The 25,313-nt window shown below is 40.2% G+C and overlaps 2 protein-coding genes across 15 annotated transcripts in view; one reads left to right on the forward strand and one right to left on the reverse strand.

Moving 5' to 3' along the window:
- PRICKLE1 (prickle planar cell polarity protein 1) overlaps nt 1-8,968 on the forward strand; it is a 108,550-nt gene extending 99,582 nt beyond the window's left edge. For all 7 annotated transcript variants that reach the window (XM_025883274.2, XM_025883273.2, XM_073882110.1 and 4 more), the window contains 4 exons: nt 350-553; nt 2,188-2,374; nt 3,311-4,174; nt 6,657-8,968. In XM_025883274.2, the coding sequence (XP_025739059.1) occupies nt 350-553; nt 2,188-2,374; nt 3,311-4,174; nt 6,657-7,516 (2,115 nt within the window). In that variant the 3' untranslated portion in view covers nt 7,517-8,968. The remainder of the gene's footprint in view (nt 1-349; nt 554-2,187; nt 2,375-3,310; nt 4,175-6,656) is intronic.
- A 7,351-nt stretch (nt 8,969-16,319) lies between these two features.
- PPHLN1 (periphilin 1) overlaps nt 16,320-25,313 on the reverse strand; it is a 142,333-nt gene continuing 133,339 nt past the window's right edge. For all 8 annotated transcript variants that reach the window (XM_025883279.1, XM_025883277.1, XM_025883280.2 and 5 more), the window contains one exon: nt 16,320-18,672. In XM_025883279.1, coding sequence (XP_025739064.1) covers nt 18,478-18,672 — 195 coding nt within the window. In that variant the 3' untranslated portion in view covers nt 16,320-18,477. The remainder of the gene's footprint in view (nt 18,673-25,313) is intronic.

Here is a 25,313-nt window from a genome sequence, read left to right on the forward strand (position 1 = left end):
TACACCTAGTGTTCAAAACTGCAGAAACAGAACGAAGACATTCAGATCTGTACTGGCTCAGAGCAGGAAATGTATCCAATAGGAGGCTGGCTCAGGAAAATGACTCCTAGGGGGAGTTGGGTGAAACCATTCTTCGAAACAGTCTAGCAGCGTGGCAGTATACCTGAGGCATGTTCATTCCGGTTAAGAATCAGAAATAGTCCAGCATTAAAGAGCTATGTAATCACTAACAGGAGGGGGCAAAAATAAAAGCTTTCTTGACAAAATGGGATTTGGTGTAAAGTGGGAAAGGCTGAGAACCCAGTCATCAAAGAAGGATCATCCCAATTTCAAATCCTTTTGTTTTTAGTGTGGGTTGAAGATAAATGGAGGTGAAATTGCAGTGTTTGCCTCCCGCGCGGGCCCTGGAGTGTGTTGGCACCCTTCCTGTTTTGTCTGCTTCACCTGTAACGAGCTGCTGGTCGACCTCATCTATTTTTATCAGGATGGAAAAATTCACTGTGGCAGGCACCATGCTGAACTGCTGAAACCACGGTGTTCAGCATGTGATGAGGTAAAAAAGTTTATCCCTTAACAATGGGAAAAATAAGCTTCTAGTCAGCCAATATTCCACTGTTCACATCTAAGCAAAATAAAATATCTCCTGCTTTTGCTGTTTAAGATAACCCTATACATTCATATAGCAGAATAATATGTAGCTAATAGAGAGAAGGTAGCAGGTGTCTTTGTGCATTGATAAGTAGGATGTCCTTGATGGATTGTGAGAGGGCGGAAAAAACAAGTTGCAAGTAGAGTACGTGGTAGCTAATCTTTTTGTTACATAAAGGGAGAATAAGTTAAAGTTCTATACATATCTGTGTACACACCGAAATAGTATGGAAAGACATACACTGAGTTAACAGTGGTTACCCTTGGGGCATGTGGGGAAGGGATGGTGGTGTGAAAGGAATTTTTTTTAAGCCTTTTATTTAAAATAAAAGTAATTTTAGATTTACAGAAGAGTTGGAGAGATGATAGAGTTCTGTAGACCCTCCCTTCAGCTTCCCCTACTGTTAACATCTTACATAGCGACGGTGTATGCATCAAAACTAAGAAATTAACATTGGTCTAATACTATTAACTAAACTACAGACTTTATTTAGATTTCCAGTTTTTCTGCTGATGTCTCTTTTCTAGTCCAAGATCCAATCCAGGGTACCTCATTGCATTTATTCTTTATATCTCCTCAGTCTCCTTTAATCAGTGACAGTAAACTTTCAGTGTTTACTTTTATACATTTATTTTTTAAAGTTTTTTTTTCAGTAATGTGCTATTTGAAAATTTTTTGAGAGGCGCCTGGGTGGCTCAGTTAAGCGTCTGACTCTTGGTTTCAGGTCTGGTCATGATGGTCAGGGTCATGAGATCGATCCCTGCATTGGGCTCCCTGTGGAGTCTGCTTAAGGCTCTCTCGGGACGCTTGTGTGGCTGTCATTCAGCATCTGCCTTCAGCTCGGGTCATGATCCCAGGGTCCTGGGATTGAGTCCCACATGGGGCTCCTTGCTCAGCGGGGAGCCTACTACTCCCCCTGCTTGTGCTCTCCCTCTTTCTGACATAATAAATAAATAAAATTAAAAAAACTCTCCCTCTCTGTCTCTCCCCTCCCATGCTTATGTTCTCTCTCTCTCTCAAATAAATCTTAAATTTTTTTTGAAACCAAAATTATAAAAACCAGTCTTTAATCTGGAGATATCCACCGGGTCAAATGAAGCAGTATCTACAAGTGCTGTTCACACAAGGCAGCATCTGGATAGCTGTAACTGGTGATTCTGCAGACTTTTTAAATGAGTTTTCTGTTAAAACACAGACCACTAAATTATTTCAATGTTAATGTATTCTTTGCCAGATTATGCCAACGAAGTGTGGCTGGGGAGCAAAAATATGACCAAATGAATTCTTTCCAGTGTAGAAATCTGCATGTGTTTGTTTCTTTAAAGTTTAAGCAGGCACTAAGTTTCTCTTTTTCAACATTTTCAATTTCTGCTCTTGCTTTGTATCTAAATCGAGTTAGATTTAAGCTTGAGGCTGTAAGAAATAAGGTTAGCTAAGTGGCTCTTTGCCACCGTCTGTCAGTTGCCCAGAAAGCCTGCAGTTGCCTGGCTTTTAGAATAGCTCGCTGAGATCTTCTTTCATCCTGTTTCCTTTTAAAGATCATTTTTGCTGATGAGTGCACAGAAGCCGAGGGTCGCCACTGGCACATGAAGCACTTCTGTTGCCTTGAGTGTGAGACAGCCCTGGGAGGACAGAGGTACATCATGAAGGATGGCCGCCCGTTCTGCTGCAGCTGTTTTGAGTCCCTGTACGCGGAGTACTGTGAAGCCTGTGGGGAGCATATCGGTGAGTCCACGGCCAGCCTATCTGCTCTGTCACATGCCCAACAGTCTGTCTGCGAATGGCTAGTCTTTTTTTTTTTTTTCCTATAACTTAACATACAGTGAAATGTACAGATCTTAAATGTTTTTCTGTGTTGCGCTTTCACGGATAGTCAGTTCTCATTATTTGTAATAGTTGTGTTCTGTAAGGTTGCCTCAATTATTGAGTACGGAACCATTGCTCCTGGGGGAAATACAGGGTTGGGTTCCTCCAAGCCTCTGATGACATTTTCATCAGCTGATCAACACATAATCTTGTTTCCTGTATGTTTTTGTTTGAAGGCACCTTATTTAATATATACTGATTCATTAATACTGAACTAGCCAACAGCACTATAGCTCATGCCTGAATGAAGCTTCCCTAGGACACATATATTCTCTGGAAGGCACAGCCCAGCCTTTTTGGGCTTAGGAACATTATACAGCACTTCAGCACTATGCTTCGGGACCATTTTAAACAGCAGAATTAACAAAAAGCACACAAATGAAGAAAACATGATAGTAGAAAATAGAAGAAAGAGAAAACAGACCCAGGCTATGTCAGTTGTTTAAAGAGCTGAGACAAAAGACAAGACATTGCTTTGTTTGAGCTAAGCTTCTTGAGAACATGCAGATTAGCTGGCTCAAACTTTTTGCATTCTGCACGTGCCTGAAAATTCCTTGAAGCTCTGCAAGTGTTGATTTTGGGGTTACAAGTAAATTTTAGCAAATAGGCAAATCCAAAAATACGGAATTTGCAAATAATGAGAATTAACTGTACCTGTGTGACCCACAATCCTTTCAGGATACAGAACATTTCCATCACCCTTAGAGTTCCCTCATACAAATAGTCTCGTCCGTTTCTTCTTCCTTCATTTCAAGATCGAACTGTAACCTCCTCCTCTGTTCTTTTCCAAAACAGGGGTTGACCATGCCCAGATGACGTACGATGGGCAGCACTGGCATGCCACAGAAGCCTGCTTTTCTTGTGCCCAGTGTAAAGCTTCTTTGTTGGGGTGTCCCTTCCTTCCCAAACAAGGCCAGATTTATTGCTCAAAAACATGCAGCCTTGGTGAAGATGTCCATGCGTCTGATTCTTCCGACTCTGCGTTTCAGTCCGCTCGATCCAGAGACTCTAGAAGAAGTGTCCGGATGGGCAAAAGCAGTCGGTCAGCCGATCAGTGTAGACAGTCTCTTCTCTTGTCCCCTGCTCTGAACTACAAGTTTCCTGGCCTGTCAGGCAATGCTGATGACACCCTTTCTCGGAAGTTGGATGATCTGAGTCTCTCCAGGCAGGGAGCAAGTTTTGTCAATGAAGAATTTTGGAAAGGCAGGGTGGAGCACGAAACCCCAGAAGAGCCTGAAGAATGGGCCGAGCATGAAGATTATATGACGCAGCTCCTCCTCAAGTTTGGTGATAAAAGCCTCTTTCAGCAGCAGCCCAATGAGATAGATATTCGAGCCAGTGAGCATTGGATATCTGATAATATGGTTAAAAATAAGACTGAGTTAAAGCAAAATAACCAGAGCCTTGCAAGTAAAAAATACCAATCTGATATGTATTGGGCACAGTCCCAAGATGGACTGGGTGATTCTGCTTACGGCAGCCACCCAGGCCCTGCAAGCAGTAGAAGGCTCCAGGAGTTAGATCTGGACCACGGGGCTGCAGGATATAACCATGATCAAACACAGTGGTATGAAGATTCCCTGGAGTGTTTGTCAGACTTGAAACCAGAGCAAAGTGTTCGAGATTCTATGGATTCTTTGGCTTTATCTAATATCACAGGTACGTAATCTAGGGATTATGGGGTATTTAGAAAAAAGAGCCACTAAAAAATTTATTCGACAAACTAGGTTCAGCAGTAGGGGCCACATTATTTAAAACTGCAGACCAAGGGAAGGGAGGAGTTTACATTAAATGCCAAACACTAACAAACGTGTGCATACATGTGTGCATCTATATACATTTTAATACAAGCTTTTTGAGTAGGCATTATCTGCATTTGAAACCGGAGGAAATGGATTTATTTGGATAATGGAGTCTGCGTCTTGTCTGAAAGATCTGTACTCTTTGGATTGTGCTATATGAATTTCAAGATACTAAAATCAGCCTGTGTACTTTATAAGCTCCTAGCATCTTTTATATTTTCCTTAATTGCCCTGTGGCAACAGCTCAGAAATAGCTGAATGGTTTTTTTTACCCAAATAATAAAATTTCACTTTGTTTCCAAAGCATATTCATATCAGCTATCTACATTTTATCCACAAAATGATCCTGAGCTGTAGATATTACCTCCTGTGTTTTACAGTTATCAAGAGGCTAAGTGCCTAACTTGACATGTTATTTTTAAATTTTATTATGTTAATCACCATACATTACATCATTAGTTTTTGATGTAGTGTTCCATGATTCATTGTTTGCGTGTAACACCCAGTGCTCCACGCAGAACGTGCCCTCTTTAATACCCATCACCAGGCTAACCCATCCCCCCACCCCCTCCCCTCTAGAACCCTCAGTTTGTTTCTCAGAGTCCGTAGTCTCCCATGGTTCGTCTCCCCCTCTGATTCCCCCCCTTCATTTTTCCCTTCCTACTGTTTTTTTTTTTTTAACATATGTATTTGTTTCAGAGGTACAGGTCTGTGATTCAACAGTCTTATACAATTCACAGCGCTCACCATAGGACATACCCTCCCCAATGTCTATCACCCAGCCACCCCATCCCTCCCACCCCCTACCACATACATTTTTAAAGGCAAGACTGACATAATTAAAAATAATAATAAAGGGCGCCTGGGTGGCTCAGTTGGTTAAGCAACTGCCTTCGGCTCAGGTCATGATCCTGGAGTCCCGGGATCGAGTCCCACATCGGGCTCCCTGCTCAGCAGGGAGTCTGCTTCTCCCTCTGACCCAACTCTCTCTCTCTCTCTCTCTTTCCTCTCTCTCTCATTCTCTCAAATAAATAAAATTAAAAATAATAATAATAAAAATAGTAAAGGCAAGACTGAGCCTAGAATCTACCCTTCCTATCACATTTGCCTTAAGTCTTTGAATATAGAAATATTACTGGCCTATAGCTAGCAAAGGCTGTGGCTAGTTTTATAGTCAAGCTAATGACATTCCATCCTCTCATAAAGGCTATGTTACTGTAATACAGGAAAGGCTTTAGTGGCTGCCCTGTGTCAGGAATAACCGTGGCAGGGAGGAATGACAGCTATCCTCCTGGTTTCTGTTGGACTTGTCAAAGATGAGGCCTACAACAAAGGGGAGTTAAGGAATGTGGGTGGGACTAAATTAAGCATATCCTGTTGGCTAGGGCCTGTGGTAGGTGTTTTAACATTTAGTGTCAAAGGCAGACATCATTTGCTATAAAGTGTTAGGGCTGAACATTCCTTGACAATAACAGGCTGAGAAACAGGCTCCCTCTAGAAAGTAGGAAGTTAAGTAGTCTCCAGCTGACGATAGTCTGCACCATGCTCTGGTCACTTGCTGTCGGCTGGGCTATATTCATTTCACTTGCCTGGGCCTTGTTAAAAAAGGAGAGCAGTATCCATTTTGAGAAAAGCTTTATTAAAGTAAGATTAATCTGTAAGTGGCATAGTTCATATAGGTGAAGGAGGAAGACTGGATGGTCATGATGATCCAGGTCTGGGCTTGGCAGACTTCTTGTAAAGGGCTAGGTGGTACTTGCTGGACCACACAGTCTGTTGCAGCCCCTCAGCTCTGTCACTGCAGAAAGCAGCGGTAGACGACGTGTAAGCGAGTAGGTGTGGCTGTGTTCCAGTGAGACTTTACCCACAAATAGGCTGTGGGCCGGACGTGGCCCTTGCTGTGGTGTGCTGACCACTAATCTAGGTATAAAAGGACCATAATGGTGGGGTGGCCATGTGGAGGCAAAGGAAGGGATCGATTTGAGAGATGTTCAAGTGAAGTAGTCTGGCTTACATGTATTGAGAGGCAGCAGCTTCTACGTGTCATGTTCTACATAAACTAATGAGGAGACTTTTATGAAGAGCTTAAAATTTTTGCTGCTCATGACGTGCTATCACTAACGTCTGGCTCCAAAAGAGCTGGGCTTGTAAAGAGACTGTGCCCCTTGTATCAATAAAGGTCAAACCTTCTCAATTAAGTATATATGCATGTTGGCCTTACCTAGTGGGTGTTAATCAAATATTGAAATTGGGGAGAATTTTCTTTGAAATGCTTCCTTTCAGTGGCTTGTTTGTAATAATTGTCAGAAGATCACATCTTGGCTTGGCTTTTCTCCTAGGGGCTTCAGTGGATGGAGAAAGCAAGCCGAGACCCTCGTTGTATTCCCTGCAAAACTTTGAGGAGATGGAGGGAGAGGATTGTGAGAAAATGAGTAATATGGGGACTTTGAACTCTTCCATGCTGCACAGGAGTGCAGAGTCCTTGAAGAGTCTAAGTTCAGAGTTGTGTCCAGAAAAAATCAGGCCTGAGGAGAAACCGGTGCATCTGCCTGTGCTTCGAAGATCCAAGTCTCAGTCCAGACCACAGCAGGTCAAGTTTTCGGATGATGTCATCGACAACGGAAACTATGACAACATTGAAATCCGGCAGCCTCCGATGAGTGAGAGGACTCGAAGACGGGTCTACCATTTCGAAGAGAGGGGATCCAGGTCTCATCACCATCGCCGCAGGAGAAGTAGGAAGTCCCGCTCTGACAATGCTCTGAATCTTGTTGCAGAAAGAAAATACTCTCCCAAGGATAGGCTGCGGCTTTACACCCCTGATAACTACGAGAAATTTATACAGAATAAAAGTGCCCGGGAGATCCAAGCATACATCCAGAATGCTGATCTGTACGGACGGTATGCCCATGCCACCTCCGATTACGCTCTGCAGAACCCGGGAGGGCCTAGGTTTCTAGGACTCTACGGTGAGGACGATGATTCTTGGTGTTCCTCCACCTCCTCCTCCTCTGACTCCGAAGAAGAAGGATATTTTCTTGGACAACCAATTCCTCAACCCCGGCCCCAGAGATACGCCTACTACACAGATGACCTTTCGAGCCCAACTTCTGTACTCCCCAGTCCTCAGTTTGGTCAGAGGACAACTAAATCCAAGAAGAAAAAGGGACCCAAGGGCAAAAACTGTATTATTTCTTAATCTAGTAGCTGTGGAGATCATGTTTAAACTTTGCCATTAACCATCTTGAAGCATATCTTTTTTCTTCCGTAGGAAAGTTGCTAAAATAGTTTAAAGTGCTTTGCCCATGTAAATGAGACCCCTGCTGCTGTTTACAGTGTCAGATTAACATTGGGAAGGTGTGATTTCTCCAGTTTGCCCTCCTTGGATGGTGCCAGTTTGATGTGACATGTTGTGCCTGCCAGGTGCATTACAGCTCTGTGTAGCGGCTTTGGTCTCCAATCCTCAAGAGAATCCTCAAGAAACTGTCACGAGGTGATTGGACGGGGGTGTTGATTTTAGACAATGGAGAACTTCCGCCACCTTTGTAAAGCGATAGTGTTTGTCGTTTGTCTACACCAGGTTGGCCCAGGTCCTGATCAGTCTGTCTTGTTGTGCGGCATGCACGTAGTCACACTGACCCAGCCAGTTCTGTGCATCCCATCGTGCAAGAAGACCACCTCGTCCCCTTTCAGTTAGCCAGGTAAACAGTGCATTGTATTAGCTCCAGCTACAGATTGAAAAAGACATTGCTATTTATAATGTAGTATTCCATAGACTTAAGTGTATTCCTAATTTAACGGTGCAAATATTAATGTACATATGTACAGTTCAGATTTTAAAGCTGATATTTTTATATCCCTGAATTGCAAGACGTTTGTTACACTGCAGTGCTAGTTTTGTTGGGGAACCAGAAACAGCATTTATGGATGAAATGATTGCTTGTATTTTAGTCAGGGTTTATAAGCTTAGATGGTCAAATTTATATTGCCTAGTGATGGAGAGTTTAAATTTTCTGATTTTTCAATATTAAAAAGGCTCTGTATGCATGGTGGGGCTATGTAAATACTCTTTAAAACTATGGCCCTCTTAATCTTACGAGTGCTATTTATGGGTCAAGCAATGTAAACTGTATAAATGTAAAAACAAACCCATACATATCCCTGGAATATACGGTAAAAACAAGTAGAAGTTGTTTGGGTGAATGTTTTTTTTCCCCTTTGGGGATGGTAGGGGGTGCTTTCCCCATTTTCAACAAAGTGGTGATTATTTCCTGGGAAGAGACAAAACTACAAGGATCTGCTGTGGAGGGCGGAGGATTCTGTAGATTTATTCTTTGGAGAGAGGCTGTCCCTTTTTATCCCCTCCCTTCCAGCTAATTTGTTGGCCTTGAACAGCAATTTTTGAAAACTGGGCCTTCGGGTTATGTTTTTCTTTTAAAATCTTCAGAGAATGCCGTGCCACTGACTGCTTCAAGTTTATGAGGTTCTATTTCAAGGGCAAATTATCTTGGAGTTGAACTGATGAGCTGATACTTTGTTATGTGCCATTCTTGCACATATGATTCAGTCCTAACTGAGGTCCTAGTGGTATCTTGGACCTTGAGGAAGTTATTTAATAAATGCTTAATAAATAACAAACTACCTTTCTGAACAGATCTTTGCAAACATATCCAGGTAACTTCCATTTTGCTCCTCTGCTCTGGCATGATTTCTTTTGCCTTTCTTCTACCATTAACAGGCCGTGGCTGACTCCTGCATATCTATCCCCTGCCCCTACTAATAGGTGTGAAACAGGACCTGAGGCACAGAGACAGACTTGTCCATCTTTACTGGAATGGGGAAAAGCTGTTAGGCCTTGGGGGAGGGGGATATGAATCCAATAGGTAAGCCAGTGGTCTAGCATCCCCTACACCCATCCCTGACTAGGGCAAGGCTTTGTAGCTGTGCTCCTGGAGAAGCACACAACCAGGGCGGGGGGAGAGCGCCTTACTCCACAATATATCATTATTTCCCTGGTCTGGTTCATTTTGAAAAACATAGCAGCAGTGAAAAGGAAATGCGTGCATCTGGTTAAAAAAAAAAAAAAAAAAGAAAGAAAAACTCAGAGACAGTGGAGTGTCTCCTTTCCACTCTTCATCCCTAGTCCCTCACATCCCTTTCCAGAAATAACCACTATTAGTCATTTCTAGTGTGTTCTTCAGATGTTCAAAGCACTATATATAAATAAATATCTCTTTTAAAATGGTAGCAAAGTATACAGGCTTAGATTTGCTTTTTTCACTTTATATGTGGACATTCCATGTTAGCACAAATAGGTCTACCTCAGTTTTTCAATGATGGCATAGTAAATACACCGTAACTGACTTAACCAGCACCTTAGTGATGGACTTGAACTCCGCATAGATACCTTATCCTGCACTGGCACATCTGCACATAAATTCTGAGCAGCATCATTCCTGGGACAGAAGTTACGTATTTAAAATTTGGATGGATATCACCAATTTTCCTCCAAAAGTAATCTGCCTGATTAACATTTACACTAACAACGTAGGAGAGTGCTTGTTCCATTACAATCTCACAGAACATGTTAGCAGATATCTCCCTTTTAAAGAACTTCTCAGAACCTATGCCACAAACAGTGGTTATCCTTTTGAAAAGACTGATGTGTTTGGTGAGATGTTGCTTATACAAGATGAATCATAAATAGTAAACAGTAATACACAGCCTGGAGAAATGGTGGTGGAAGCTGAAGTCACCGTCCTTGGTAATTTTTAAGTCATTGTCAAAAGATTAGTTCCTTTTGCTTCTGGCAACAGTCTCCCTATTCATCTTTTCATTTCCTTATGTAAGGGTTATATAGATTATGCTAAAGGCTTAAGGAAATGCAGAACTATTTACTCATGATAATAACGTAACCTTTAAAGCTTCTGAGTCTTAGTAGCAAAGAAAGGACTAGCTGCGCAGAAACCACTGCCTTGCACTTCTGTCAAGAATTAGGTGAGAACAGTAAGCATGCAATCACTAACAGGTATTCACAGATTCAGTTAACGAGAGTGCAAAGTATCTGGTCAGGTCCCACGATAAATATCCAATGTTAAAACACTGTCTCTAACCTCTACATGTGTGAGGCAGAACCCTACTTGTGTTTTTCTGCACTTCAGAGCAAACTGGAGAACATTTTGCTTACAGCCCATGAAGGGGCACTGATAAAATGTCAACGGGGACTCCTTTCAGCCCTCATTAAAAGAACATAATTCATTTTGTGTATGCATTTGCTATACTTTATGCTCTGCCTTCTAGTTCTTGAGTTAAATAAAAAGCACCAGAAGTAAAAGGTATCATTTGCTTTCTAACCCTCTTACTTTAGATCCAAATCGTGGGCCATCTTTAGAAGGGCACCCAAGTCTGCTAGCTTTCCAGGTATGGCATGCTTCCCTGCTCCACTTGGTTCTTGGGTGATGGGTCCTGAAAGTATTGAGTGCCCAGAGGATTTTAGCACAGGTATTATTAACACAGCATGGGCATACTTTGGTTTCTCAAGCTTCTCTTATCTAATGGGCACTTGACTACTGTCATGGAGAGAACCAGTGTTGCTTAGACCTCCCTTCACATTTTTAGAAACCAGGAATTTAAACTTTTGCCAAATCTCCTGGCTTTTAAATGTTACCAACTAATTCAAACATTTCTGAAACACTCTGAACCAGTGAGACTGCCGTCAGCAAATCTCCAATGCATGAGTTATATATTCTGGAGCCTGAAGGTGATGCCCCTATCCCTCAGAGCTAATGAGGAGAGGCACAATTACTGTTTACAGAAATACTTGTGACCTTTTCTGATGCACAAAGGAGAAAAACAGATTAAAAAAATTCTAAGAGCCTCATCAATGCTGATAACAGTTACGATAAAAATCCTTTTAATTAGTCAAATGAGAACATTGTGTATTGCCTGGTTCCATTTGCTAGCCATTCTCTGGAGCTATCTGACAATGGGAGGCATGCTCCTTACAGTCACATGGGCTTTCTGCGAACACATTAGGAAGGTTCCCAGGTAAACTGGGCCAAGGAGACGTGAGCAGGAGCAACTGAATTTTGCACCTCTGAGCTCACATTTTGCCAAGGTCACAGAATCAAACTTCACCGGGGGAATAAAGTTTAATAGTAGCTTTCACAGAATGGGAAGGACATATGGAACAAAAAGATTGGATAAATACAGACTTGGCCACAGGATGAGGGCTGATTGTTTTTGAACAGAACCAGCTAGTTGGTCAAGTATTCCCATCTGAGGCATCAATTTTAGCCTCAGCTTTTCTTTTTGCAAAGGAAATGGCACATTTATTTACTGCTCTGTGTGCACAAGGTGCTGTGATGCCAATTTAAATTTAACTTGCAGCCCATTCTCTGAAAACATTTGATTCCAAACAACCGTTAAGAATCTGAAACCAGTTCTCTTAAATGGTCATGCCTGTTTTAGTGTTCCTTAGATAAATGAACCAAGCAACTGACCTTGGTAAAAGACGGTTACTAATCTAATACACATCAACACAAAGCTGATCTTGCAGAGTGGTGCCAAGCCCACTGGATGCCGGGATTCAGGAGATCTGCGTTAGGAGACCCGCCTCTCTCATTAACTCACGCAGGTTAAGTGCTCCGATGCAGTTTCTACTTCTGTAAAATGAGAAGTTGCAGGACCGTCTCAGAGGTTTCCTTCCAGCTTCAGTATTCTGTGGAGACTGAACTGAATTTATAGGTCAGAAGAGTCTTTCAGCATAAAGTGTTTTTCCCTTTTTTGACTCTTTCATTTACCAACATACTTGGTATGATGATCCCTGAAAGGATGATCCCTCCAAAGAGGGAACTGGGAACTCATGGGAGTAGGGAATTTTAAAGGGTTGGGGCTTTTGTCTATTAATTTTTTATTATTCTATTAATGCTTTGGACTCTCAGTGGGCATGGGCTAAACCAAATCATGGGGAAAAAGTCTGAGGATGCTTACTTCCCTACCAGGGCATATGCTTCAAATTGGCTTTGTCTTCATCAAGTAGACAGTTGGGAGGCAAGATATTTTCCTCCCTCGTGTTATTTCTCTCCAATTATCAGAAGGATGAGATTTTTTTTTCTACATCTTCGAGGGCTGCTACTGGTAGTAATCTTATTCTTGAATCTCTAAACATGTTGTAAGCAAAGCTGAAAAGGTGTTAACTCTGTTTAATTAATCTTGGTTCCTAGAAAGGGAGAGTTGAATTACCAAGTTCATGGCACTTAAATGGCTCTTCTCAAACTCCACCATGGGTCCAGGGATATAGCAGCCGAAAAGCTGAGCCCTAGGCCACACTGTGGCCATGAGGGCTGTAGCCCTATGTGCCGCTTACCTCGTAACTACCCCTGGTGAAGCTCATAAAATAGCTCCAAAACAGAAGTCCTAGGAGCCAATATGGAAGGTAGTAGCAACTGAGGATAAAATGAAAAACAAGAAAAATCTACTGAACTAGGATTTGAACTTTCTCAAAAGCTTTCAGTAGAGTTATTTTTATAGTAGCCATTCAGTTACATTAGACATTAACTGCACATACATCAAACAGCCAGTGTGTGCAGGAGTCAGGATTTTAACCTAGTTCTGAATGACCACCAAACTTTTCACTTCGTCTAAGAACACTGACTTTAGAATTGAAAGATTTGGGTAAAACTCTGGCTCTGCCACTTCCAGCTCTATGACCTTAGGCAAGTTATAACTTCTCCTGCTCCTGACTGTAAAAGGAGAATACAATCTCCATTGGCTTATTATATGTGAAAGTATGACTCAAAAGACACTACAAAGGTGGTTCTAACCTTGTTCAGGTAGTGAAATAACAATACATGGTGTTTTTCAGAATCTTATGAAGTATTTGATAAACCTGAAATATATTTTAACCTACATCCAATATAATACGCTAAGATTCTGCTTTACAGAAGTAGAATACAAAGTTTAAAAAAATTGGAAATTTCTGCCAAAGCAGGGCTAGTTCTGTACCCCTAACCCCAGCTTACCAAGGTGTGGGCAGGATTTCTCCCCTTCATTCAACATCCCCACCTCAGGACAAAGGCAGGCCATGGAGGCCATAGGCCTTGCAGAGGTTAAGCCATCCCAGGGGATGAGGAGATGCTGAGGAAACTCCGTCTCTCCTCTTGGACTCTCGGGGTGGGGGCGGGGGCAGGCCGCTCCTATATGGTAAAGAAAATGTGATTCTCACACAGCGTTCACCTCTCGAACGAGTAAGCCCTGCAGTGTTCACAGACCACCACCCACTATGGTGGTGTCAGGCTGTGGTGGGAGGGCATGCCGGCAGGAGCCCTCAGGTTGCTAATGTTAGTCCTATCTAGAAAAGGAGAGGGGAGGAAATCAAAAGCTTGAGCACAAAACAGATACCGCAGCCTGGAAAGCCACAGTGCTATTGAACTGCATTTTCTCTCTCCCCTCCCCCAACCCTCCACAACACACAACACACACATACTTTCCCATCTACTGGAAGCTGACCCTATTCTGGCTTCAGAAGCCTTCCCCACCTTCCCCACCAGGCAAGCATAGGGTGTGGGCAGAGAAGGGCACCTGGGATCTGGTGCCAGAGAGGAACCCAGCTGGCTGGTGCTGGGCCCGCTTGAAGGTGTTGCAGACATCTGGCCAGTGTGTCTTTCTCAGGGGTTTGATCACAAAGGATAGTAGGAGTCTTCCCACTTGCAGGATGATGGGACCGCACACTCTTCTGGTCGTTGGATCCTCCCCCTTTCCCCAGGTAGCTTGCCCAGACTTACCCGCTCAGTGAATGCTCACTGTCCCCAACAACAAAAGTAGGATCTCCACCTCTCTACCAAGAATGAGGGTACCAGCAGCTGCCCCCAGGAACTCGGCCCTGGGCAGGAGAAACTTTCCTGAAGGTGCAGACCTGCAGGTTGTATGGTCAGTAGCCAGGGCAGCTCTGTCCCCTCCCCCTCTTCTATGTATTCCAACCAGGAAAAATGGGCTAGCACATGGGCAGCCTAGGTAGTGGGTACATACCTCAGATGTCCCCTTGCAGCAAATGTCTGCAGATGTTGTCGTTACTTTCTATCTTACATGTTCTCAAATGTTCTTATTTCAATAAACCTCTACCTTTTCACTCACACAGACACAGTGAGAAAAACTTTAAAACCCTATACAATTTCAGTGATAATGGTCTAACATTAGAAACACTATTCATCTTTGGGAACAGAGCTCAAAAAATGATGTGCTGTATCATCAGGCTGCCTCTACTGCTATACAAACGTGTATCAGTCTTTAATGATACTTGTCAAGTGAGATTTTAAGTAGACCTTGGAATTAACTCAGTGGACTGACAAAGCTTTTTATATAAAGGGTCACCATTACTGCAAGATCAATTATTACAATGGAAAGGCAGGACTAGTACAGCCTCCTGAGAGCCAACTTCAGTGAAGCCAACCCTCAAATACCATTTACATTAATTTGAACAAAAGGTGAGCTGCTAAGAAAAAACCAATAATGTGGCTCAAACAACGAGGACATTTATTCCTCTGTCACATTAACAGTTCGGTATTCTATGTGGTCATGCAGGGATCCAAGCTCCTTCCATCTTGTGGCTCTGCAGCAAATCAAGGCTGAGTACCTATGGCTACTACTTTGGGGAGAGGAGAAAAGAGAGCACAGAGGAGCCTATCTACCGTCCTCAGGGTCCCAGCTCATAGGAGAAATACTTCCACTCAGACTCCACAGGAATGGACTTAGCCACTCGGTCACACCTAACTGCAAAGGGGAATATAGCAAATGCAGTCCTGATGAGGCAGTCATGTGACTCTATTTCAACTCCATTACCATGAAACGCAGCAGCAAAGATTCTGCTAACTGCCTTAGTTACGAGTCATTCCTTCCAGCGCCCCCCCCCCCTTTTTTTTGTTTCACTGAATTGAGTAACATCAGTGCTCTCAAGAGAACAGGCAGAAAGGAGATGGTAAATGTATTGTGCATCACCCGCAAACCTTGGTCTGGCCAGCAGAGTGTGGCCATTACTCACAGGAGCTCCAGGTGCCAGGCTGAGCAGTGTTACAGTTATAAAGTCACCTGGGTGGCCGGCTGCCCTCAACACTGAATACTGTCCACCATGAATACTTCAGGGATGACAAGATCATCATCTCCAAAGTTGCACCAAAGAACTGTTACAGCTTGCTTTGGAGTTTAGGTTCCCTTGCAGGCAACTCTGAAATGAAGCTGAAACCAGCGTATAATATTTGGGCAGTGCATGCGGAGTCCTTTCTGAAGGGGAGCTGGCTTTCCCTTTCTTCAAGAGGTTCTGGGTCTATAAACAGGCTCAGAGTTGCTAAGTAGCTGAGGGGCTGTGAGAAATCAATATATTTGGCAAAAAGAAACATAAAGGTAGTACTTTCAAAGGTAGTATTTTAAAATGTTATTCTTGAATAAGGAGGAGAGAAAGGATAAAGCTACAAGCACTCAGAATCATTCATTCTGCTGTCAGCCTATCTTTTCCTACATTTGTTGCCCATCATCTTTCCCAACCAGCTTCAGTCATACAGGCCTGTATCTTTCCCTATACCATTCCCCTCTTCCCAGACTTCTATTACATCCCCTTCTCCGCCTGAATAAGTCCTAGACCTAGGAGTCAAATGTCACTTCTTTTGTGAAGTGTCAATGAAGACAAGTACCTACAACGTTCCAAACTGTGCTAGGAATTGGGTCACAAAGATGTGGTTCCTCCAGAGGTTACTATACAGAGGTAGGATTTTAATCCTACTATTTCTGAAACTTAGATTCGTAATTACACAATTATTGAGCACTTCTGTGTGCTCAATCTTATCTTGTTTGCTTGCTCAGATATCACAAAGTTAATGGTTTCTCAGTTCTTCCATCCTGCTGCTGAGTAGGTAAACTGAACATTGAGTAATCTTGCAGTAGAGAGTAATAAAAATCTACATTTCAGGAAAATACTTTAAGCCTGTTAGAGAGAAAAAAAGACAATCCAATTATTTAAACCTAGTTGCTTTATTTTGCACTTTTAAAATTCACAAAAAGCTTCACAATAGTGCTTTCCCCCTGTTGATCATCAAGGCTTTATGGTAAGACAATGAAAAATTTATCATATTAATTGGGCATACTCAAAAACAATGGATAATTTACAAATTTCTTTAATCAAGGACATTTTGCAAAATACAACTCTGGTACATATCTGAATTCAACTATCCTAAAATTGGTCTTTAAAAAGCTGTCAAAAACAAACAGATTTAACACTGACAAGCCTATCAGAATAATGCTGATGGCAAGGTATAAACAGCTTTAAGTGTTGAATGTAATTTGGGGGAAGGGGAGAAGAAGAAAGTATTGGTCGAACCTACATTTAAATGAGTCTGTAAGTAAAACCTCTAGTTGAATGAATTTCCAGTTTAATGAATTTCAACGAAATGAACAAATCCTTTGCCTTGATGGTAGTGTCTTAACTTTTATTTTTAAACATGTGACATCTTGACTAAAGGAATTAAATCCTGGAATCAGAATATTTAAGGAAAAGAAAAACAAGGGGGTAGGGAAAGAAACAGTATCAGTACTTTCTTGGTCTTTCTCAGTGGGTAACAAATAAAATCACTGCTCATAATTAGGGAATTAGACTACCAGAGGTGACATGTGGGGTTTAGTTTTATGTACAATATCTAAATGGCAAAAAATAAGAGTTCAAGGAAATCTCATATAGGAAACTTAAGAAAATAATTGTTGTGTTCAAGTAGTTTTTACATCTGAGGAATGGCATAATACATATTATAGGATTCACCAAATGTACTGCTGTTTCTACTTTTAATATCATTTTTATCTCTTCTGGAGTAGCTCTTTAGATATTATCAATATAGGCCACTAAAGATAACACCAGAATTTAAGTGAGAAGAGAATGGAAATGGAAAGAGGATGGGGGGATAATGAAACCGGGTAGTAATAACAAGCATGATTTTTAAGGTTTCCTAATGCCACACAAATACATATTTTGGCTAAATGCCACTGGTCAGCTGGAAGGGATCAGGAAATGAGTGGAATATCCTAATGGTCCCAGTAAACTCGTGATTTGGATGGCTCACTCATGAAGAACTGTTTACACAGACTGCTTGGTGAGGGGTAATTGTGCTGGATTTACTGCCTACTCTGCTTTGTTTCTTTAAAGGACACTTTTGAGGACCCCTAAAAAGGGCATCAGAACAAAGATCTTGTTAAGACTACAAACAGAGATTAACAAAGGCATAATCTATAAATGGTTTGATTATGGATATATTATCAAGGACCTTCTTTGAGATGAAAAATATGGGCCTGGGGAAAAAAATGAAACTCCAGTACTACTCCCTCATATTCTAAATTTTTCTCTTTCAATTAGAAGATTCTAAAGAAACTTCAACTTGAAAAGAGCTCTCTTTTATTTCAAACTGTCCCTTCTCTTTCTTGTATATGATATTGTTTAAGACTCATATCTGTGAGAATGGTTAGGAGTTTCAGGATTATTTTAACACAAAACATTGAGTTCATTTACTTGGAAAAGAGGATTTTATTATGAGGTCTTTTTGAGATTTAAGTGCTGTATTTTACCACAATGAGAATCTCAAAGCAAATATTCTGTAGATGCTTAAGTATTCAGTTTATTTGGATGGTATACTTGAACATAATAAAAGTTACAAAGCCTAAAATAAGCAAGCAACAAGTCAATAAAATCACAACTCAGAATTCTAACATTTTCACATGGTATCACTGACTATGAAATGCAAAAAGACTATAAATGTTTTAAGTGGAATGATCTCTAACCTAATAAATTACACTAGTGTGACCAAAACAAATGATCGCATACTATAGAAGACAATAGAACATGAGCTGTTCTCCAGGACTGCTTTTTCAAAGCTTGAAAAATTAACTGACCCATCATTTTAGGGGGGAAAAACAGAAGTATGGATTATGAGGCTCTACATGTAGATTTTAAAAATGCTAATTAAAATATCTTAGACTATTTTAGATGTTTCTTGACATTGGAAATGTAGTCAACTATCAAAGTATTTTCTCTTCATCACAAAAATTCCATATATTAAGGATTTACACAATCCAGGGGAAAAAAAACAAACTCCTAGAAACATTTTTGTTGCCTGAGCAAGTAATTTTCTAAAAAGGCTCTCCAAAATCTTGACTAGAGGTATCATACTCTGCAATGAAATGCTTGAGTTCTTCAACACACCGCTCACCTATTTCATGTAAATTCTGTCTCAATGCAAATTGTACAGACTTTTCTAATGAAGGATCTTTTTCAATCAGCATTTTCACAACCATCCCGAAAGTTTCACAGTCTTGTCGGTAAACCTAGAAAGGTGAAATATATTGTGGTTAGCTAAGAGTAAAAATAATTAGCCAAACACTGAGCTGATTCAGTTAGCAAAATGATGACGCTGAAGCCTAAGAGGGAGATACAATAATACAACTGAACCTCCCTCACCCTTGAGTAGTCACTACTGTCAAATGCTATTTAAGCCTCTATTTCTGAGATTTGCTGACAACGTGAATGAGTAGAAAAACATTGATATGCCACATCACTGACTACAGAAGTTAGGCATGGCATTTGTCAGCATTAGGCAGTCTACTAAAAGGACATCAGACTAGAGAAGAACTAAGAACAAAGGCTTGCTAAGGCACATTCATGGCTTTATTCATTTGCTTGTTTGGAAGAAAAAAGTTTCTAAGCCCCTAACTTTAGACTCTTTGAGTCATGAACAGATGACAAATTCAAAATTTTGCTTAGTATACAACAAACAAAAGACTAAAGTATCTATTTGAAAAAAACTTTTTAAGTTATAAATATTTAACCACAATTAAAGTCACCAAGGCAGAGTTAAGATCAAAACAGTGTTACATATACACATTCATTTATGTGTATACACATATATGTATATATAAACACACACATATACACATATACATGTATACATGTGTGTATATATATATTTTACTTCAATATGTATATATAATCTTTATCAGTGGCACTTAGATAATATTCCCTGTCCAAAAATTGCTAGGTTTTCTCCCCACTAAATATCATTTCCTTGATTTGTAGTCACAAAATGCAGTTTAGATTTCTATGCTATTTTTCATACTCTTTAATTCATGTATTTAAAGGAAAATTACAGTTAAGTATCCATGAAAAGTGAAATACAAATTACCTGATTTTAAAGAACTGTTACATGAATTTTAATTTTTCTAAATATAACAAAAACAATATAACATGCTTATTCTCTGAAAAAGGATTTATTCATTTTGAAAAACTTTAGAAAGAAGTGATTTGAGACACTGCTTGGCTTATGAGTTTTTATTCCTCCAATGATCACTACTAGTTCTTGTGGTAGTTGCTGCTGTTGTTTTTTAAATGTCTGCAATACTTTTTTATCCCTTAACAATAGCTATTTCAAGAATATTTAACTCGCCGTACTTGGTTGCTAAATTGTACTAAATTCATTTCCTTGCTCTTAAAAACCATTCCACAGGCCCCAAGGAAATTAACAGAATAAGTTCTTCAATGACACAGATATTGAAATATGTAAAAACTTAGCTTTCTCCATCTCAAGCCCCTGCCCCCACATGTCTGTGTGTGATAAGATTTAATCATAACAGCCATTAAGTTTCTCAGCTATCTACACCAAACATTTATCCCAGTTTATCCTAAGGTTTACGTGGTACAGAACTGATATTACTACTCTAACTAACTTAGAAAACAGTACACCATTCACATGATACTACTATATGAAGTCAAGGCAACAGAGCACATGGGTTTAAAAAACACATAGTACCTAAGTCAAGCCAATGCAGTCCCCATGGGGGAAAGTCAGAACCATGATGTTTCATTCCTAGTGGAGGTAAATTCCTTACCAAACCAGTCAGCCCACATAATAACAGCATTCTAACACCAACCACAGGCCTCAGCAGACCACTTTGTGGGTGGCCTGAATTTTATAGGCTTCTTTTTAACAGATGTAGTAGATGAGGATAATGTTACTCTGTGAATTAACCTGCAAATTCTTTAATGTAAATCTGCTGTTTTCCCTAAACTGTAACTCTTCGTTTAGCATATTTACTGAACATAAATGTGCTACAGATTTGCATATCAAAGGTACAAACACATTAAAATGTGTTCATGTATTTACTTAAACTGTAAATTATCACTCTGGAGACAAGATAATACAAGCATTTAAGGACTATGTTTTATTTTTAATTTTAAGTCCTTTATGAATTATTCATTGTAACAGGCAAATGTTTGTACATTAGTTGACAAGAACAACCAGAACTGCCCAGAGCAACAGAATTCTCTCTGAAGGGGTAAATTTTCTAAAAGACTGTTTAAAATGTACTGGTTGGGCATTAGACAGGAAATAATTAGTTTTTGTTAAAGGAAGAGCCTCACCCTACAACATTTTATAAATAAAATTCACAACTGTCAGAAACCTATTTCCGAAATCTGTTCCACAGTAAACTCAATCCCAAACAGGAAGGGTGTAGTTATCTGTAGGAGAACTTGTTTGCTTATGGTCCCTGGCTGGAAATGCATTAATAATCTTCAGATCTGATATCTACAGGCCACACGGGAAGATTTTTTTGTTGTTTCTTTTTCCCCTGATTGAACCTCATCAAAATGGGAAGCAGGTTAAAGTATGGGTGGGGTTTACATAAACTGCATAGAAATGTAGTTAAATTTGCCAGGGTAAACACTACCCAAATGTGGTTTCACACAATACTTTAATAGAGTAGCCTGTGACAATAGTTAAATTCTCACAAAGTATTTCTAGGAGTAAAGGAAAATGACAAAATAAAACCATCAAGGCTTTTTACTAAAATATTCTTCAATGACTGGAAGAAGAGTGTCTAGCAAGTTTGTTCTATCTAAAATTGCTCATAATGACATAAAACTCCTCTAAAATGTATATCATTTAGTCCTTACCTCTGTGCCCACAAAAAGAGAAAACAGATTTTTTTTTTTTTAAGATTTTATTTATTTATTTGACAGAGAGAGAGACAGTGAGAGCAGGAACACAAGCAGGGGGAGTGGGAGAAGGAGAAGCAGGCTTCCCGCCGAGCCGGGAGCCCAATGCGGGGCTTGATCCCAGGACCCTGGGATCATGACCTGAGCTGAAGGCAGATGCTTAACTACTGAGCCACCCTGGTGTTCCAGAGAAAACAAAAATTAAGGCAATGTAAGTTGTTAGGAGAATTTTCATTTCAGACAAACCATCTTTGGCATTTGCATTAAAGTTCTCTAAGAGCATTTTGGTGGAATGGTAGAGATTACAGAGCTGTGCTATCCAATATAGTAGGCACTAGCCACAGCAGGCTACTTAAATTTAGATATATATATGCATATACTTATTTTAATATTTAATTTATATTAACATTAGGAGGTAACTGGAGGTTAACTGTAAAAGTCAGGTGTGCATATAGCCTTAAAAAGGCTGGAGATTCAAATGAGTTACTTTCTCTGTTGCTGATACCTCATCATTTCATATAATTTCCTTTATCTGAACTCATTTTGTTCAAATGCTCTATGTTCTGTTTCAGGAGAGTCACATCCTAGTGGGAAAGGTAAACAAAGACAAGTAAAACACAGTACAGAGAAGACACACAGATGTAAATGGTAGTAGGGAAGCCAGAAAGAGCAGAGAAGTGGTTCCAAGAGCAGGCTTACTGAGTTCAAATCCTGACTCTACTACCCTGGTAGTAGAATAATGCCCTTCACACCTCTGCCCCCAAAATGTCCACACCTAATCCCTGGAACCTATGAATGTGTTCCCTTATATGGTGTAAGGAATTTTACAGATATGATTATGTTACAAATTTTGGATAGGGAGATTATCCTGGATTATCCAGCTGGGAAAAATGTAATCACTAGAGTCCTTTAAAAAGGAATGAAGGAGAATCTGTAAAAGAGAGGAAATGTTACCACATAAACAGCGACTGAGGGGCGCCTGGATGGCTCAGTCGGTTAAGCATCTGCCTTCAGCTCAGGTCATGATCCCTGGAACCTGGGATGGAACCCCACGTCGGGCTTCCTGCTCCGCGGGGAGCCTGCTTCTCCCTCTCCCTCTGCTACTCCCCTGGCTCATGCTCTAATATATAAATAAAATCTTAAAAAACAAAACAGAGTTTGAGTGATGCACTTTAAAGATGGAGGAGGGAGCTATCAGCCAAAGAATGCAGGCAACCTCTAGAAACTTACTGGTAAAGGCAAGGAAATAGAGTCTCCTCTAGAGACTCCAGAGGAAGTGCAGCCCTACAGACACCTTGATTTGGTCCTGGTGAAACCCACTTCGTACTTTACACCTTCTTCTCAAGCTTACATGAAACACTCACCAGGAGAGATCACATTCTGGGCCATAAAACACACCTTAACAAATTTAAAAGAACAGAAATTATTTAAAGTATGCTTTCAGATCACAATAAAATTAAGTTAGAATTCAACAGAAAATGGTTAAAAATCCCAAAACATCTGGAGATTAAACAACAATACTTCTAAAATCACAATGCTCAAAGAAGTCTTAAGAGAAATTATATTTTGAACTAAATGAAAATACAGTTTATCAAAATTTGTGAGATGCAGCAAAAGCAGTACTTAGAAATTTATAGCATTAAGGGGTGTTGGATGGCTCAGTCAGTAAAGTGTCTGCCTTCACCTCAGGTCATGATCCCAGGATCCTGGATCGAGTCCCGCATCGGGCTCCCTGCTCAGCGGGGAGTCTGCTTCTCCCTCTGCCCCTCCCCCTGCTCAAGCTCTCTCTCAAATAAATAAAATCTTTAAAAAAAAGAAAAAATAGAAATTTATAGCATTAAAAAATCACATATTAGAAAAGAAGACATAAAATAATCTAAGCTAGGAAACTAGAAAAAAAAGAGCAAATTAAATCCAAAGAGAGAAAAAATAAAAATTCCAATTTCTGCTCTAACAGAAATTAGTGAAAGTGAAAACAGTAACCTAGAAAATGAATGAAACCAAAAGCTGGTTCTCTGAAAACATCAAATTGATAGATCTCTAGCCAGGCTAACCAAGAAAAGGGAAGACTAAAGTTATTAATATCAAAATTGAAAAAGGGGTCATCACTACTGATCTCATGGACATTAAAAGGATTATCAAGGAGTATCATGAATAACCCTATGCCCACTAATTTGATAACTTAGATGAAATGGACCAATTTCTTGAAAGACACAGTCTACCAAACCCAAACAAGGAGAGGTAGATAATTCGAATAGGCCTACATCTACGAAAAGAAATTGAATCAAGCCTGGGTGGCTCAGTCAGTTAAGCGTCTGCCTTCAGCTCAGGTCATGATCCCAGGGTCCTGGTATCGAGCCCCGTGTTGGGCTCCTTGCTCAGTAGGGAGCCTGCTTCCCCCTCTCCCTCTGCCTGATGTTCCCCATGCTTGTGCATGCGTGCTCTGTCAATAAATAAATTAAAAAAAAAATGAATCAACAATTAACCTTCCAAAACAGAAAGCACTAGGCCCAGATGGTTTCAATGGTGAATTCTACTTAACACTAAAGGAAGAAATGATACCAATTCTCTACAATCTCTTTGAGGCCAGCATAACCTTATTATCAAAACCAAAGATATTAGTACAAAGGAGAATTATAGACCAATCTCTTTCCTGAACACAGATGGAAAAAAAAATCTTCAACACAATATTAGCAAATCCAAGAATGTATCGAAAGAATTATGCACTACAACCAAATGGGATTTATCCCAGGAATGCAAGGCTTGTTCAACATCTGAAAATCAATTAATGCAATCCATCACATCAATAAGCTAGAAAAAAATCACAGGATCATAAGTATAGATGCAGAAAAAGCATCTGACAAAATCCATGACAAATTGATTCATGACAAAAACTGTCTACAAACTAAGAATAAAGGGAACTTCCTCAACTTAATAAAGAAAATCTACAAAAACCCTAAAACTAACATTACATGGCGAAAAAGTAAATGTTTTCTTCCTAAGATAAGGAACAAGACAAGGATGATCCCTTTTACCACTCCTTTTCAACACTCTACTGGAAATCCTAGTTAATACAGTAAGGCAAGAAAAGAAAATGAAAAGTATACCAATTAGAAAGAATAAATAAAATTGTGTTTACACTGTTGGTAGGAATGCAAGCTGGTGCAGCCACTGTGAAAAACAGTATGCAGGTTCCTCGGAAAGTTGAAAATAGAGCTACCCTATGATCCAGCAATTGCACTACTAGGTATTTACCCCAAAGATACAAATGTATTGATCCAAAGGGGCACCTGCACCCAATCTTTATAGCAGCAATGTCCATAATAGCCATACTATGGAAAGAGCCCAGATGTCCATTGACAGAGGAATGGATAAAGAAGATGTGGTATATATATACAATGAAATGCTACTCAGCCATCAAAAAACTGAAATCTTGCCGTTTGCAATGTCGTGGATGGAACTAGAGGGTATTATGCTAAGCAAAATAAGTCAGAGAGTGACGATTATCATATGATCTCACTGATATGTGGAATTTAAGAAACAAGGCAGAGGATCATAGGGGAAGAGAGAAAAAAAATGAAACAAGATGAAACCAGAGAGGGAGACAAACCATAAGAGACTCTTAATCTCAGGAAACAAAACTGAGGGTTGCTGGAGGGGAGAGGGGTGGCGGAATGGGGTAACTGGGTGATGGACATTGGGGAGGGTATATGTTGTAATGAGCACTGAGTATAAGACTGATGAATCACAGACCTGTACCTCTGAAACAAATACTACATTATATATTAATTTTAAAAAATAATAAATTTTTAAAAATGGGCAAAAAATCTGAATAGATACCTCACCAAAAAAGACATCTGGATGACAAATACGCACATGAAAAGATTTCAATATCATATGTTATTAGGATATTGAAAATTCAAACAATGTGGTATCAGTACACATTTACCAGAATGGTTAAAATCCAAAACACTGA

This window comes from Callorhinus ursinus, unplaced genomic scaffold (assembly GCF_003265705.2).
Source record: "Callorhinus ursinus isolate GAN/ISIS: 27379988/994484 unplaced genomic scaffold, GSC_fseal_2.0 scaffold44, whole genome shotgun sequence".
Classification (NCBI taxonomy): domain Eukaryota; kingdom Metazoa; phylum Chordata; class Mammalia; order Carnivora; family Otariidae; genus Callorhinus; species Callorhinus ursinus.